The sequence below is a fragment of the Glycine max genome, chromosome 6 (assembly GCF_000004515.6).
Source record: "Glycine max cultivar Williams 82 chromosome 6, Glycine_max_v4.0, whole genome shotgun sequence".
Lineage (NCBI taxonomy): Eukaryota > Viridiplantae > Streptophyta > Magnoliopsida > Fabales > Fabaceae > Glycine > Glycine max.
Window position 1 is genome coordinate 16,739,549 of NC_038242.2, and position 17,708 is coordinate 16,757,256.

Sequence of the window (17,708 nt, forward strand, 5' to 3'; positions counted from 1 at the left end):
AAGTTAGGTGAAGGGACAGTTTGCCAGGAGCAAAATCTTGTCATTGAGGAAGATGAGATTATGGTGTATTGTGAAATTCAGATGGACTTCTGGGTGTTGTTGAATTTGTGAGATTAAGTCCTAGTATGACGAGTGTTCCAACAGAAAAGCTTGGAGTTGTTCCATGAATTCAAAATTGGGAAGCGACAGAGAATACAACTGACTGGAGGGAACCCGGGAGAGAGCATCAACAATGATATTGGTGGAGCCAGACTTGTATTGGATTGTGTAATCATAGCCCATGAGTTTGGCAAGGTAAGTATTTGTTCGGGAGTCTGTATCACCTGAGACATGAGGTCTTTGAGACTCTGGTGATCCGTAAGAATCACAAAAGGATGACCCATAAGGTAGTGTCTCCTCTTGCGCACTGTCGTTGTTATGGTGTGAAGTTTGCAAACATACGTCGATGAACATTGAAGACGAGGACAAAAAGGTTTGCTAAAAAAAGCAATTGGGTGGGAGTTTTGCAGGAGGATTGCTCCCATGGCAACGCTTAAAGCATCGAATTCCAAGGTAAAAGGAAGTGAAAAGTCTGGCGTAGCCAAAATAGGGGTGCCAATCATACATTGTTTCAGAGCTTCAAAGGTCCGTTGGGCTTCCGAATGCCATATAAATTGGTCCTTCCTTAGCAACAAGGTAAGTGGCAAGACCACTGTGTCATATCCCTTGAAGAATTTCTGGTAAAACCCCGTTAAACTGAGGAATCCTTACAATTCAGATTGTGATGAAGGGGTTAGCCATGCCATTATTGCCTGAATCTTGTCTGCGTCTGGGGCCATGCCGTCAGTCGACACGATATGCCCCAGGTAGTGTAAGTTTTTTTGAGCAAACAAACATTTAGAACAATGAAAAAAGAATTGGCCCCGAGATAAGGTGGTGAGGACAATTTCCAAGTGTTCGAGGTGGTCGAAAATCGATGGATTTAAGACAAGGATGTTGTCAAAGAAGATTGTAACAAATTTGCGAAGGAATGATTTGAGAAGATTGTTCATGGTCACCTGAAAAGTCGAAGGGGCATTACATAGTCTGAGCGTCATGACTTTATACTCAAAATATCCATGGTGAGTACGAAAAGCCATTTTTGGGATGTCTTCGTCAATCATATGTATTTGGTGGAATCCTTGCTGGAGGTCTAACTTGGAAAACCAAGAAGCCTTTCCTAACTCATCGAGGAGCTCGTCTATTGTGGACATGGAAAATCTGTCTATGACTGTGATGGTGTTCAGAGCCCGATAGTCAACACAACAACGCCATGATCCTTCTTTCTTCTTTACTAGTAGCATCGGCGAGGAGAAGAGGCTATGACTAGGTTGTATTAGACCAGCCGTGAGCATAGAAGCTACTTGCCTTTCAAGTTCTGACTTCTAGCAATATGGGTATCAATAAGGTTTGACGTTGACTGGGGCTGAATTGGGTACAAGGTGGATGTGGTGGGAAATTGAACTGTGAAAGGGTAGTTGTGAAGGTTCCTGTAATAGGGGCTCAAAGTGCGAAAGCAGGGTGGTGACGACAAGGGGTATGGATGACGAAGCTGGGGTGCAGAAGAGCCAGTTGTGTGTGGAGGGTCTGGGTCTGGTATTTGGACCAATTGAAACAGGTCTGATAAGCTTTGGGTGTGCATATAGCATTTCAGTTGGTGGGTTGAGGCAGAGTTAAGACGAAGAGGGACGTCCACATGTAAGGTGATGGGCCGACCCATGTGGGTGAAAGACATAGTTAGAGAGGTGTAATTAGTGGTTATAAGGCCCAGTTCTTGGAGCAACTAGACCCCGAGGACAATATCAGCACCGTAAAGGGGAAGCTGGAAGAGGTCAAGGGTGAATTGGTGGCCCTGAACAACAATGTCAACTTGGGGCATATAGTGTCGCAGGTCAATCGGTTTCCATTCCTCACCATAACATGCAAAGTTGGTGTTGGAGTTGCGGGTAGGGTCAGAAATTTAGCAACGCGACTTTGGATGAAGTTATGGGTACTTTCGCCATCCATGAGAATGGTGACGCGATGATGACGAATATGGTCATATAAACGGAATGTTTCGGCCACCGAAATCCTCGAGAGAGTGTTGAAGCTGACTTGGGGAAGAGGTGGTGTATCGTCAGCACAAGCTGGTGGCTCCGTGTTGGGGTGGTCCCAGTCCGAGGGTTTATCGTCATCAGCGATGAAAAGATGGAGGCAAGGCTTGCAGCGGTGCCTTATGATCCACTTCTCGTCACATTGGTAGTAGAGACCTTTGTTATGTTTGACTGTCATCTCTTTCGTGGTCAAGCTTTTGACTAAGAATTTAGGGTTGGGTGAAGTGACAACACCTAGTGTAGAAGGCGAATGGTGAACAGGGGTGCAAAAGTGACGACAATGATCCTTAATTTGTCCTTCTGAAGCTCGACGAGAGTGACTACCTAAGCAAGGAATGAGGTTGGAGCACTTGAACTTCCCGATGTAGTTCCAGGTACAGGCCGAAAATGAAGCAACTAAGGAGGAAAGAAGGGGCAAGGCCCACGATCCTGTTCGCGAGGTGCTCAAACTCAGTGAGATATTCATTGGCAAAACCTCACTGAGTTAACTTGAATAGAGCACCCTGAGGGTCATCATAATATGAAAGGGCGAAGTGTGATTCATGCTCTTGAAGCATGGCAGGCCACGATGTGAGGAACCCATTCCTCGACATCCACTAGTACCATGAGAGGGCAGGGCCCTCCATGTAGAAGGATGTGACAGTTAGTCTCTCATGGTTAGGGCCCCCCTGATAGTCGAAGAACTGACAAATTTTGAAGATCCAGCCCATGGGATCCTGGCCATTGAAGCGCGGCACCTCGAGCTTTATGTGAGGTCATGAAGAAGAAGGTGGGGTAGGTGCATGGGGGGGTTTTGGGGGAGGAGGGTGACTGTAAGGGCGGCCAGGCAGTCCGTGATGGAGTTGAGCCTAACTTCCATGGTGGCATGGTTTTGGCGTGTTACAGCCTCCTCGAGGCAGTCAATAGTTGCCTGACGAGTATTGTGTTCAAGCATGGTGTGAAGGGTGCCTCTGGCAGGTTGGACCAGTTGATATGATAACTATCTAAGATAATTGTCTAACTTCTAAATTGCTAATGGGAATTATGGAAAAATACTTTGCTAATTTCATTAATATGGGTGATATTTATAGTGTTTACAAATGAGGAGAAATTGTCAATCATTGGCCAGCATAGAGTATAACAGAACGATAAGAGAATGGGTATGGAATATAATTCTATTACAATTGATTTGCAGATGAGTAATTATCTTTTGGCTTTGTCTTCTTCTGCTCCAGCAGCTACACGAAATCACTGAGGTATTGGGGCCTCATGCATGTTCTCTTGGGCCTGGTATTGTCTGTGTTGCTAGTTGGATTACTATCATTTGCATCATTGGACTAAACAAATGGATGAAAACGTGCCTCGTTCATCAGGGGAGGCTTCTCAGATTTGAAGCAACGATAATGTGATCAAGATTGCAAACAAGAATAAGGGAGTTTTCTCCTACAATATTGGTCATAAGTAGATGAATTTGCTATACTTATGGTATTGACTACCATAGAACATGAATGATCCTAAAAGCGAATAATTAATCCCTTAGATGATGCTATTAATGTTGGACACCACCAAAGATGAAGAATATTCAAAGTGGATTCAAGAATCTTTCATGATCTTTTGCAAACCAATTTCTAAGGATACTTGTCAGGATTTTGACACTCTAGTTAGTGTATATAATAGAAGATGAAGTGTGTAGAAATAAAATGTGTAGAACCAAGATGGTGTCTCTTATGTGATGATGCGTAGGAGGTGTAACTAAGGATGGTAGAACATTTTCTTGATGATGTGAGGGGACTTAGGATATGCAAGGAGGAGGTGGATACTTGGGTTTGGAAAGGAGACAACTCTGGCTTGTATAATGTAAAGTCGACATTACCTGAATTTTGGCTTCCCACCATTCATCACTAGCAGCAATGGTTTTCTTCTCCCCATCCCAGTCAAGACCTGCGTCCTTCCCAATAAGCTTAGCCCATAATTGCCATTCATTTTTCAAAGAATCTCACCTATTTCTGAATTGTTTATATTCATATCTCAAATTTGTTGCCTTATTGAATTTTTCTGCAATATTTGCCCAACCAAACTTAGTGAAGTGATTGTGAGGTTTATTTCCAGCATTCACCTCTTCTATGCACACTTTCAACATAATCTCAATATTTTTATCACACCATTTTGCTTTCTTTCTTTTCACAGGAACTTGATTGAGAGACATTTCACAAGCTTAATGAAACAAATAAAAGCATAACCCTAATCCATAACAATTCAAAATTTAATGAGAAGAAAAAGAAATTAATGAAGAATTGGTTAACTTGTGATGCTAACAAAGGAAGAAGAAGGTATGACGAAGGATGATCGGAAGAGAAATCAAAAAAATGGAAGAGAGGTTGACGAACGAAGGAAGGCACAACACGTAGATTGTGAGGAACAAGAGAGAGAAATTTTGAGGGTTTAGAAAATGAGGAGGACATGTTTTGTCATTTTGAAATTTTTTTAGGACATAATTGTCCAAACATTGTTTAGGGAACAGATTCCCGAAAAGTTAAAATTTCACAAGTTGAAAATCTGAGTTTCAAAAAAAGATTTGCTGAGAGCTTTTACTTTTATAAAAGCTAAAAAAAATTAATAACCAAACACTCTTAAAAAATAAAATAAAAAGATCTTTTTCGGGTAGATTAGATGGTAAAAGATCTTTTGGACTGCATCCAAATGGATATGCTCATTTACATGAGTCCAACGGATATTTTTGTTCATGTATGGAGGGTGAATGTACCTTAAGGGTTACTACTTTTGTTGGAAAATCATGAATAATATTATGCCTACTGGGGATAACTTTCGGCATAGAGATGTGATTGTGCCAAATTGGGATCTTAAGTGTCCGTTTTGTGGTTTGGTTGAGGAATCTGTGTCTCATGTTCTCTTTTGGTGTGATAAAGTTCGGGATATTTGGAATCAATGTTACTCGTGGCTGAATGTTTCTACAGCCTTTCCTGTTTCTGCAATTGATCATTTCTGGCAACATTGCTCACCCAAAGTCTCAGAGGGAGTAAATAAAAAGTGGAGAATCTTGTGGAATGCTATCTTGTGGGTATTATGGAATTGGAGGAATAATGTTGTTTTTAGGAATGCAATTTATAACAGGGATAAAGTTATTAATGACATTCTTTTTCATAGCCGGTCTTGGATTAAAACTTGAGTCAGGTTTTAGCTACTCCTTTGTGCAATGGGAAATAAGTCCTGGAGTGTGTATATTTAATTGATTCCTGTTTATCTGTTGGTTGATGCGACTGACATTATATGGTGGTTCTCTCTTTGGTCTTGGTATGCGTGGCAAGTGAGGCTTTATTTGTTACTGGATGGCTTGATAATTGGTTGTAGCTTGATACTTGATCTTGGTCGTGGCTAGAAACTGAGTTTGAAATTAGTCTATTCTATACTACAAGTTTCAAGTCTGGGGGCGTATATCCTTTGTTTTGTATTGGTTCTTTTTTTGTTATCGGGTTTATGTTTTGTATCTACCATAAAGGTTTCCTTTGCTGGTATTTGTTATTATGGCACTACTTGTGCTTATAAAAAAATTAACTAAGACAAATTCCTTGATTTACATTGTCTATTATTAACAAACTGTATTCATGATCTAATATTTTGCGCTTACGAAAGCTTTAATGCATATTGGAGAAGGTTCTTGTATATAAGAGCTCGATGACATTGAAATAATATATTTACTTTATTTTATTTACATAGATCTAAGTAAATTAGACATGATCATGAATAGGATTTAATTTAATTAATTGAATAGATAGTGTAATTTATTGTAATTTCTTTCATATTTGTTTTTGATTTCCAGGGATATAAAGAAAATAGACGTGACCCAATTTATAACATGTGCATCTGTATTTATTATGACCTATGCATGATACATTATTATAATATCAAAACGGGTATTTATTTTGGTAGTTGGATGAAAACGGGTATTCAACCCAAAAGAAGCTGCCCAACTTATATTTGGAATATCGAAGTTTTCTCTTAAATGACACACGCAAAAATCCTTTGTCTATTCGTCTTTGCTTTCCTTTTTTTTTTTTTTCACGTTCACACATTGTATCACCAATACCATGAAAAAGTGCGAAAGGAAATAGTGTCATAAATCATAATGTTCATTAAATATGATGAAAGAAGAAAAAAAAAATCTATATACACCACACCGACAAGTTTTTTTTGCCCCCAAAAACATGTCATCTCTACCACTACATAACTTCCCTTCAAAATTCAAACCCTCCTTGATGGTTGCTCCCATATCTCCATAGCTAACGCTGCCTGTCACATCTTTTGCTAGCTAAAAGAATCACTAGTGAATATTTTTCTGTTCATTATTGCATTTTTAAATTGACTTTTTTTGCCCATACTTCTTTGTTTAAGAACCAAACACACACTGATGGAATCTGTACAACACCACATTAGATAATTGTCATTGCTTCTTGGTCGTAAGTCTAGTCACATAATTAATAATAATTAGAATTTTTCTATATTGATAGCAATCAAACTTGAACTATTTATAAACATGATACGGATGACCTATATTCCATAAATAAGCCTTAGTACATCATAACATTAATTAACACCTAGTTTAGGTTACCCGGAGGATACTAGTGTAGTCGTGAGCCTATAAAGATTAAAGAAGCCCAATTATTGCATCTTATGACGCTGTGTTGACTCTTACGTGTTACAAGCTTCAAGACATAATCGGGTAACTAAGTCCTTGGTAGGTTTGTCAAAAAAAAATAAAAGAATAGAAAAGTCCTTTGTAGCTTGTTGTAGGTATACCTTCTTTGGATAAAAGTAATTTCTAGCTTAGAGCAAGTAACCCGTTTGTTATTAGGAAAGGAAATATTAATAGAGAGAATTTAATTAAAATATATTCTCAAAGTGAAAGGTTTTTTTTATATTTTTATTCAATTACAAATTGTCATATAATTAAAAATAATTGTTTTTAATAATTATTTAAAATTCATAAATAAAATAGTTTCTAATTGTTGACATAACAAAAAAAGTTATATTAACAATATTAAAATCTAAATCTAAAATTATGGAACATAATAATAATAATTGTATATGCCTTTAAAAATAATTTACATTTTGCCAAATATTGACTCAGTTCAACTTTATCTGTTTTTTTAATAAACATACAATAATTAAAATTTTATTTTAAAACTTGAATTATAAATAAAAATAATTGTATTTAACTAATTTATTTGATTAAAACACTTACAACATTATTATATTTTTAATTTTACCACTTGTTAATAATAAGGATAAATTTTAAAAAATGATTATTTACTCTTTAATTTTTTTTAGAGGACGAAATTTGTCTGTTGTTGTTTAGTTGTTTTTATATTATCTTTCAATTAAAATTAAAAGTTTCATTTTAGTAAATCGTGTAATAGCTGATGAAAAATGTGTAATAAAAACCAATATTTATTTTTTTAGATAAAAATCAATGTTTAATGTTAATGTTAACTATCAAGATTAAAGTATAATTTGATTGTAAAATAATAATAATAAAATTAATTAAACAATTACATTTAAAATTACTTTTTTAAAAAATATATATAAAAATTAAATTAATCAATAAAAAAGCAAAGGAATAATAAGGGTATTTAAGAGATAATAATGTGTCTCTTTGGTGAATGTTTACAAAATAGATTTTGAATGAAATTTATTTTGCATAATTATTTTTTGCCAAAATTGTTTTTAAAGTTAAACTATTTATGTTTTAATGTCAACGAAAAACACCTTAAATTTCTTCGATTCGAAACCATTTTAAATTTAAAATTAATTAATTTCTTATTCTAAAACTAAATTTACCAACATTCACCTAAAATTATAATAAGTATTTTAACATAATTTTAAATGCTTGAACGTGAATACAAAGTACAAACAAGTCCGAAGTTTTTTTCTCACCAAAAACTAAAAAAGGTCCAAAGTATCCGTTGGTTAAAATCATTTTCATCACAGCAAAATATCTTGGCCGTTCGTTAAACTTACAAGATCTTGATCATCAGATTTATTTAAAGAAGTGTGTCATATCAACAATACCAAATGATCTTGACCATCCACGAAACCAAACTACAAACAGTAATACGAGTGGGTTTGTTTTTGGCTTAATATCAATTTCATCTCATTATTTGAAATGATTCAATTTATTCTTTGAATTTTTAAAAAGATTCGATTTCATCATTAAGTTTTTAAAAATAAATCAATTTATTCTCTAATTTTTTAAAAGATTTAATTTGATCCTTAAATTCTTAAAAATAAATCAATTTAATCTTTAAATTTTTAGAACTTAAATATTAAATTAAGTCATTTAAAATAATTTAGGAATCAATTGATTTATTTTAAAAAAGTTGATGATCAAATTAAACTTTTTAAAAATTTTAGAATTAAACTGATTTATTTTTAAGAACTTAAAAACTAAATTCAACCTTTTAAAAATTTGATACCAAAGAATAACTTAAAATGATTTAGGACCAAATTGATAATTAAGATTTTTTTTTACAAGACTGTAATAGGAGTGGTTTGATTTATCCTAATTTTAAAACAAAATTAATTAGACAGTTTTGAGTTGAATGGGTTAATTTCTCTTTCACTTCAATTTCAAATTAAATAAATTATAACAATTGAATATATTTATTTTTCAATTTGAACTAATTTGATGACCCGATCAATTTTCTTTTATCTTTTAGATTTATACATTTTAGATTTTGGTACTTAAATTTTACTTCTATTTTGTCTTTTTGTTTTTTCATACATTTTGCTCTTTCTTATGATATTATTTAGTGTGCTACCAAGTGTATTAATTTGGATAGATTTATCATGTAATTTCTTTTATCATATTTTGAATAAAAAGTTACCGAGATATATAAAGTGATAGCTGTAAAAAATTAAATATTAAATAAAGTAAGTATTTAGTCATTAAAAATAAAAATATTTTTATCTTACATTTATCTAATATTAACCATTTATATAAAACAGATAATAATTAGAGATAAAAACTAAAATTACAAAACATTTAATCATAAATTATCGTGTATAATAAGTTTTTAACTTTCATAATTACTTTAAATATTAAATATTATAATTAAGATAATTTCTAATTAGTTAACATTATAACTTCTTTTTCATAAATAGTACATTGAAATTAAGCTTAAAATTTATTTGAGATTTGTGTATTTATCTTTGTTTTCATTGTCAATTTCTAGTTATTAATTTTTATAATCACCACTTTAAATGTTAAATAAAGGATGATTTCTAATTAGTTGAAATTATTTTTATTGATAATAATCAATTTTGAAAATTATTTAAGGTTAATGTATTAATTTCTGTTTTTACGTTCACCCTTTCTTTTATTATTTAATTTTTAAAATATCCATAAAAATATCAAAATATAGAGATAAAAGAATGGTAGTTTTAGACTATTAAAAGAAATATATTTTATTTTTTAACTAATTGTAAAGTAAATGTGTGAAAATACACTCTCCAAATTAAAGGTTGACATAGAAATAAATTTATTTTTCATGCATTGTTAATCAAAAAAGATTTTTATAATAACAACTAATTATTCTTTGGTAGAAATTTTGTGCCAATTGACTCATATGTTATCAACTAATTATATTTAATCTAAATTATTTTATTTAAAATAATTAATATAAAAATCAACTTGGCAGTTGAATTTTAAAGAATATATCTTGTGAGTGAAAGCCTTTTGAACAAGAAGAAAGTTAAGATGAGGGAGTAGAGTAAATTATACAACAGCATAAATAACCATAGAATAATTTCATCTTTTTCTAAAATAAATCTACCCTAAAACAAAAATAGAAAAAGTGTTGTTTGCTTTGTCCCACTTTAATTATCCGACGCAACAGGTCCCCACCCTCTTTCCACCATAGCTCCCATATACCAACTAACTCCATTTCCATCTCCCACCTACTTCTCCACGCGCTTCTACGCGCGTCACCTCCACTTCCACCCTCTTCGCACGCTCCCGTTCCCCAACACGCCCCTCCGCGCGTGAGATTTGCATTTCCATTCTAGGGCACTAAAGTCATTTCGCAATAAAGGAGCTGGAACACTTGATTCCAAAGTAACTGCACCCGCACTCTCACCACAACCACTGCCACCTAAACGCACCGTTTCATCAGTTACACCCTCCACCGTACGATCAAGGCGAGTCATCGCATCAACGGTCACGACAAGATTTGCCGCCAAATATTCGGTTAGTGTTGACCACACGGCGTCGTTTCCCAAACGGAACCAAACAATCCAAGCTTTTTTCAGTTTCAGTTTCAGTTTCAGACGTACATTAGTTGTTTTTATTTTTCAACATTTTAACTTTCACTCTCTTCAGAGACATGATGACAGCATGCAAATGCATCAAACAACTAATAAATTGATGAAGCTTTAGGTCACATTTTCAGTTTCACTCTCTCTTCTTCCATGGTACACTACTTTTCTCTCTTGTTCTTTCTCTCTTACCAGTTCTTAATTATCGTAGTATCTTGTTCATTGAATAGTATGTTAATACTTATTGTGGAAAAAAAAACTAGGAATTTTGATTTTGTAGTCTCATACTTCAATGTGGTTGCCTTTCATAGGAATTGTAAGATTTTAGGACAAGAGCTTCCACGTTTATCAGGTAATTGTCAGATCTAGCTTCTTAGAAGTTAGTTCAGCATCAATTTCAGATGTTCAGTTCTTGCTTTTCTTGTTGCAGATCTTGTTCTTGATTCTAATTCTGTGTTTTCCTTTTGCTGTGTTTGATTTGTTGTTTCAGTTTGAGGACTTGCTTGGTATTTGTGTGTCTTTTTTTTTTTTTTTTTAATTACTACCTTCGTTTTTATCTGTTGGAATGAGATTGTTTCGCAGAAACTATGAAATGCAATAAATTTTCTTAAATTTAATAAAATAGTTGTGAAATTTCTTATTTTATCTTTTCACTCTTCACTCCACACTAAATGTGTTTAAATTAATTAAAGATAAAAAATAAATAAGAATATAATTAGTAAGAGTGTAATTAATATGATCTTGAACTTTGCAAACAATAAATAAATTCTCCAAAAATTCAACAATTAAAATGTAACGGAGGGAGTATTACTAAAACTATAATTTTTTAGGTTTTCGTGAGAATTCCAGTTGGTAATTGTCAGTGGAGTTGTGCTTCTGTTTTTTTTTTGTTTTTTTTATTTTAACGTTCGAGCAGAATTATTGTCGGTGACAACAACATATTAAGGTAATGAGTGCGGTGGACCATGATTAGGTGCAGTATTATTATTGCGTAAGAGAATAGATGTGATCAATTTTTGATCATTATTCTTTACACTTTATAAGTTGTTGGTCATTATGTCCCTTAACGTATAGTTTCAAAGCCTTTGGCCTACCTTTCTCTTTATGCTATAAAATTTAGCTGATTGCTGAGCGTGTCACCCCACTTTGTTAATCATTAGTGGGAAAATCATTCTCTTGTTAATTACCTATTCATTAAGGAAAAGGTAAGTTATTTATTATCTGCAGTAAGAATATCCTTGTAGCAAAAGCTGTTGTTTTATTTCAACCAGGAAATTTTAATAAATGCATAGTTAAATCAAATGAGATAAGATTTCTACCGCCCGCCCCCAAGAAAATGGAGACCACTAAATTATATTTTCCTATAATATAGTTTGTTTGTGTTTGAAATTCTGTAGCATCTTAATATCTTCAAATGTGATGAGTTTTTTGAAATCTGTTTTTCTACTTTCCAACAAAACTCTTAAAATATGTCCGCATATCTTAAGATTTCTGCTTTATATTTACCTGAACACTTCAGCTAGTTAAGCATTTGAGGAATTTGTTCTTTTCTTCTTTTGGTATTGACGTATTGCGGTCAAGTGGGGTCTAGGCCAGCATAGAATGCTAATTATAAGAATTTATCCCGTAAGTTCCCAAAATTTGCTTTGCTACCTGATGACCTTTGACTTATATATCTCAGCCATACAACACACTGAACACAGTGGGGTCATAGTATAACCTATGGCAAGAGTTCACTGCTTAATCTCTAGTATAACTAACAAAATTATCTAAATTTGACAATCTTGTTTAGTATTCGTCTTGCATTATTTCAGGATTAAGTATTTTTTGTTTAGTATCTTGCATAATCTTGTTTGGTATTTTTATTTTTTATTTAGACTCATTATTTATTTTTGTATTCTACCATATGAAATGTAGAGATTAAGTTCACTGTTTTTCTGCTGCAGATTGTGATCTCAAAATGGGGAAATCACCAGGAAAATGGATCAAAACCGTACTATTTGGGAAAAAGTCATCCAAATCAAATATTTCAAAAGGAAGAGAGGTAATGCAATTAGTTAAAGCAACCTAACAACTCTATTCAATGTTAAAATATTTTTCATTTTAGTCGCATGTGTGCATCCATAATTTTCATTTAAATGACATAACGAAAATAATCAGATTCAGATGGCCCTTACAATACAATCTAATTTGTTTCATTAGGATTAGTAATAAATGTTAGAAAGTCTCACATCGCCTGCCTCAGTTCTTGGGGTGCAGCTTATATATCTGTTGGACAACTTCACTTAGTGCCAATTGGTTTTAAGTTGAAATATAACAATAAACTATTGTTATGATATAGAGAACAGGGCAAGAAAAATAGAATATGGATTTTGTTCTCCAATAAGGGCCAATAGCCAGTTTTTTGTCTGACATTTATTGCTGTAAAATCACATTCTTCTTTGGTGTCACTGCCATAAGACTAGTTTTCCGTTGCCAAACACCTAAGATTATGAACCAGAAATGCAGCTAGGGTATATAACTGCTGTTGTACTGTTGAAAATATAACTTACTTGAAGAAATAAATGTATTTTGATATGAACTTTCCTTTGTTTAATTTCTGACTTCTTTTGCTGTAATTTCAAGTAGAAGATTGTCAATAAAAAAGCAGTTGTTGCTTCCAACGAGTTGGAAAATGGTTTGTCCTTAGATCCAACCCCCAATGAGATTGCTACAAAGGAGGAGGACCTTGAACTGGAGAATGAAGAATCAGAAAATATTTTACCTGAGAATCAAGAAAGAGACATTAATGGATCTGTTGATCCGGATGCACCACCTGATCCAGAGAAAATCAGGCAGGAGGAAGCAGCAACAAAGGCACAAGCTGCTTTCAGGGGTTACTTGGTAGGTGACTTACAGTTTTAGAGGACCTTAAGTGATTAAATTCATATTATTGTTTGTATAAAACTTTAGAATTTTGAAGTGTACTCTGGGATAAGATATCTAGAAGTAGACTGCAAAAGGATATATAGACTGTGAATCTTATTTTCTATTATGATTGTAAATTTAATTGTCATAATATCTCACTTGAAGGCTGATGTGCCTTTCACACATGTATAATAGAAGAAAAGGGAAATTATATTAATGAGAGGAGATATTGGAATGCTGCTAGGAGTAAGGATAACCAAAAAGATAGTCAAGTCAGTATGTCAAATAACTTCAAATTTTTTTTAAAATAAAAATAATCTAAGAATTATCTTAATGTTGAAATTAATTCTCTGATATTTTCCTGTCAGATATCAACTCATCCCCACTTCCACTGTCATCAGACTGTTTTGACAGAAATTATATTTCATTGAGAAATAAATTGCAATCTTAATTTCTTTACTACTGTCCTGACACTTTGTGAATATTTTCTTGTAAGAATTGGCACATGAACATTTTTTAGCAAATTAGAATTATCTTTTTGGAGTTTTGATTGTATTAGTTAATGAAAATTGTAATATTTGTTATTAACTAATGGAAGCATCTCTTGTGAAGGCACGCAGGGCATTTAGGGCCCTAAAAGGCATCATAAGGTTGCAAGCACTTATTCGTGGGCACTTGGTTAGGAGACAAGCTGTTGTTACATTATGCTGCATGTATGGAATTGTAAAGTTACAAGCACTTGTTCGTGGAGGAAGGATTAGACAGTCTAATGTTGGATTTGAAATCCATGAGAAGTGCAATCTATTTAAGCCTCTGGTACTGTTTTCTAAGAATATGCAAATTATCAATGATTTGTCATCTTACTTGATTGTTCAAGGAATTTTTTTTTTTTTATGTGGGTTTATGACATACCTGAACCTGACTATCTGGGTCAAATTAGAACAAAATGGTCCTATTAGATGTGAACATTTTGGCGGAACAGGTAGGGCATTCAAAATGAGGACTAAGTAGGCAATAAATGGGGTATATTTTGAATTAACTATTACTAAATTTAGGGTGGCCACTTATCATCCATCACTTTTTATTGCAATGAGAACTTGTTAAGGATTGTGTTCTACAAATTTTTTACCACTTATTGTATTGGATGAAATGTTGGAACATGTGAATGATCTGTAGTTTATCAAATCAGATTTGAAAATATGGTTAATGATGCTCAAAAATTTGAATCAGGTATTGTTAGATAGAACCAAGTTTATGACTGAATCGTGTAGGGAGAGAAGAGGGATTATTCTGGATGTATAATATCTTTTCTGGAAAACTACAAAAAAGGAATTCTTGGTAAAATTGGGAATCTTTAACCATTCAACTGATTAATGATGCTCAAAACTTTGAATAGAGGTTAATGAATAGCCACTTATTGACTTAATCACTTCATCGATTAATTTTTCCTAAATTAATAATGGTTTACCAAGAATTCCTTTTTCTGTTATTTTCCCTATTTTTCTATTATTGCTGGTTCTAAGATTTTTCCTTCTGAATGTATTGTTCATTTGTGCTTCAGGATGGAAAACTTGGTGAGCCAGTTGGTATCTCCACAAAAATTTCAAAGCTGTCTGCAAATACTTTCATCCGTAAGGTAACTTAATCAATATAATGATGAATTTTGATGTTAAGAAAGGTTAAAGAATGTTGTGTTTTTTTAGTAGAACTGACTATTGGGGGCGTTGAGCATGAAGCTGAGCCATAAAGTAATAATACATTACGTCAAAACCTGTGGTTTTGTAAACCTTCCAAGTTTATATATGAACATGCTTGAATTGGCTCCTGGTCTATTTATGTAATTATGTGTAATACTGGTCTTGTCTGACCATAATTTACATCACTTAAATCTGAACCTGGAAACAAAGGGAGCTTTGTCCTACATTGCTGCATAAATTATCTGGAGCACACACTTCTATCAGTGTTTTGATCTGTTTTACTCAAATTTGTTTCAGCTTGTTGCTTCATCAATTACAATAATGGCCCTGCGCCTGCAATATGTTAGTGGAGATCCAAATTCAGTCTTAAGCTGGTTGGAACGCTGGTCCGCATCTTACTTCTGGAAACCAGTTCCCCAACCCAAGAAAATTCGAGACTCTAAATCTCATAGAAAGCATGGTAATATTTCAAATGGAGAAGCTCAAATTACCAAGTCAAAACGCACTACCAGGAAGCTTCCTATTGCAAATTTTGAACCAGCCCTGGTGCAAACAAATCCTGAATTCGAGAAACCAAAACGTAATTTCAGAAAAATACCACACCAAGTGTTGGATCCAGAGCTAGAAAATCCTCAAAGTGAGCTTGAAAAGGTTAAACGTAGCTTGAGAAAGATTCATAACCCTGTTGTTGAGAATGCTGTTCAGCCAGAAGTTGAAATTGAGACCCCAAAGGAGCATTTGGAAATAGCAACAGTTATTCCAAGTCACGCTGTTTCAGAACAAGCAATCATTACTCCCGATGACAAGATCGAGCAAGAAGAAACTTTAACCATCTTCAATGTGCCAGATGTCGAAATTTCTCCAAGACCATCAGTTAACATGGAAGTGTATGACATTCCTAGCAATTATCAAGTGTCTGTAGAATCAAAGCCCTTGTCAGAGACTCCAATTAAAGATAGAAACACATCTCACGGAAAAGTTAAAAATGAGCTAGGCAATCTACCAGAGACTATTTTCAAAGATGAAAACTCCCTATTAACAAATGGAGATTTGAGCTATAATGATCTGACAGGTAATGAAAACCAGAAACCTACACGTAAAGCCTCAAATTTGACGAAGCAGGAGAATGGAGATGATGGCTTAAAGAATAGTCCAAAATTACCAAGTTATATGGCAGCAACTGAATCTGCCAAGGCAAAGTTGAGGGCACAAGGGTCCCCAAGGTTTGGACAAGATGAAACTGAGAAAAACAACACTGCTGGTTCTGGGAGACATTCTCTGCCCTCTTCAACTAACAAGAAGATTAGTTCATATTCACCTAAGACACAGAGATCAGTTCCAGCAGGTGGCAAGGGGGGAAACAAAAGTGACAGAACAGTACCATCTTCTAAGGCAGGGAATGGTATGAATTATGATATAATGCTTCCTAAATATAGTGGTTTGAAAATACGTCACAATGATTTCACCTAGAAAATTACTATTTTCCAAAACAATACAGTTTTTTTATTCAAGGTAATCAACTAGGTAGAAGTTCCAAAATGAATAAACTATGTGATCGTGTATGCCTTTGTTTTCTCATGATTGATAATCATAAACTAGTCTGTTCATCTTGCAGGGAAGGTAATTCAAGCAGAGTGGAGGAGGTGAGTGAGGGAAACGCTGGTTTTCAGGTATTGAACACGAGGAGGCTGAAAATCGTGTGGGGTCATCTGTGATGGAAGTTGTTGAAATGATAGGACCATTGTATGAGCTGGTTTGATCCGCTTATTTTCCCTGCATCCTGGGTTGTGAGTTTACAATATAGGTTTTAAGCTTTGCATGCTGCAACTTTTCATGTCTTATGTTCTGTTTGTCTCTGGCATGATTCCTTGGCTGTCCATATTGTATTTTTTTCTCCCTTCAGTGTGTGTGATCATTAACATGTACCTTATTTGTGTACCCCAAACTTCTGTGTTTGGACAAGTATGATCTGGTAACACGAATACTCTCATAGGAGATTTCTTCGGCCTTCAGAAAACTTCTTTTGGCATTTCAAACTCTTCAGATAGTAGAGGATAGATCATATTGTAGTGTCTAGCTAGTGTAAGGACTAAAAATATCACTAAACACAGTGGCTTGCTGAATTATACGATCTGTCTTTACTTAGTAATATAGAGACTGATATCAGTGTAACAGCAGAAGTAACAAAGAATGAAGGAAATCTAAAGGGATTGTTAACTCTGATATTGCATATTGTTTGCCGTGTGGGATGATTTCTTCCATAAACCATATTAATTGGAGTGAAGCACAAACTGGTATGAAAAGTAGTGTTGTATTGTACTAATATTATGTGCTTATTTAGCACTTAGACCAACTTCTAGGATTTTGGAATGTAAAACATCTTAAATACAATTTAAGGCATTATTACATTGGTTCTTAAGGAAGATTAAAGCTATGATAAAAAAAGTGTATAAAGATTTTAGAAACAAAATCTTTAGAAGATCGAAGTGGTGATATAAAAATTAAAGAATTTTTTTTTGAGAGGAGAATACCTTAAAGATTAACAAAGTAAATAAACAAGAATAACACTAAATTAAATGAACAACGATAAATGGAATGTAAAAATTAAAGAACAAAAGGTAACATAGTAGGAAAGCAAAGAAGAAATTTTATTAAAATAATGGCGGGATTGTATAGTGAACAA

General features: G+C 33.8%; 1 protein-coding gene across 3 annotated transcripts; it reads left to right on the top strand.

Annotated features, from left to right (window-relative positions):
* The first annotated feature begins 10,418 nt into the window (after positions 1-10,418).
* Positions 10,419-17,151, top strand: IQD20 (protein IQ-DOMAIN 20). Of its 3 annotated transcripts, NM_001357558.1 has the most exons (8): positions 10,419-10,577; positions 10,733-10,773; positions 12,368-12,465; positions 13,050-13,304; positions 13,941-14,144; positions 14,890-14,964; positions 15,323-16,427; positions 16,641-17,042. In NM_001357558.1, the coding sequence occupies exons 3-8, from the start codon at positions 12,382-12,384 to the stop codon at positions 16,670-16,672; spliced, it is 1,755 nt and encodes a 584-aa protein (NP_001344487.1). In that variant the 5' UTR covers positions 10,419-10,577; positions 10,733-10,773; positions 12,368-12,381; the 3' UTR covers positions 16,673-17,042. The 3 variants fall into 3 exon arrangements, with proteins under 3 accessions (NP_001344487.1, NP_001344488.1, XP_006581957.1); NM_001357559.1 differs by lacking the exon at positions 10,733-10,773 and having other exon boundaries at positions 10,430-10,577; XM_006581894.4 differs by lacking the exons at positions 10,419-10,577; positions 10,733-10,773 and adding an exon at positions 11,482-11,626 and having other exon boundaries at positions 16,641-17,151.
* Positions 17,152-17,708: the final 557 nt, after the last annotated feature.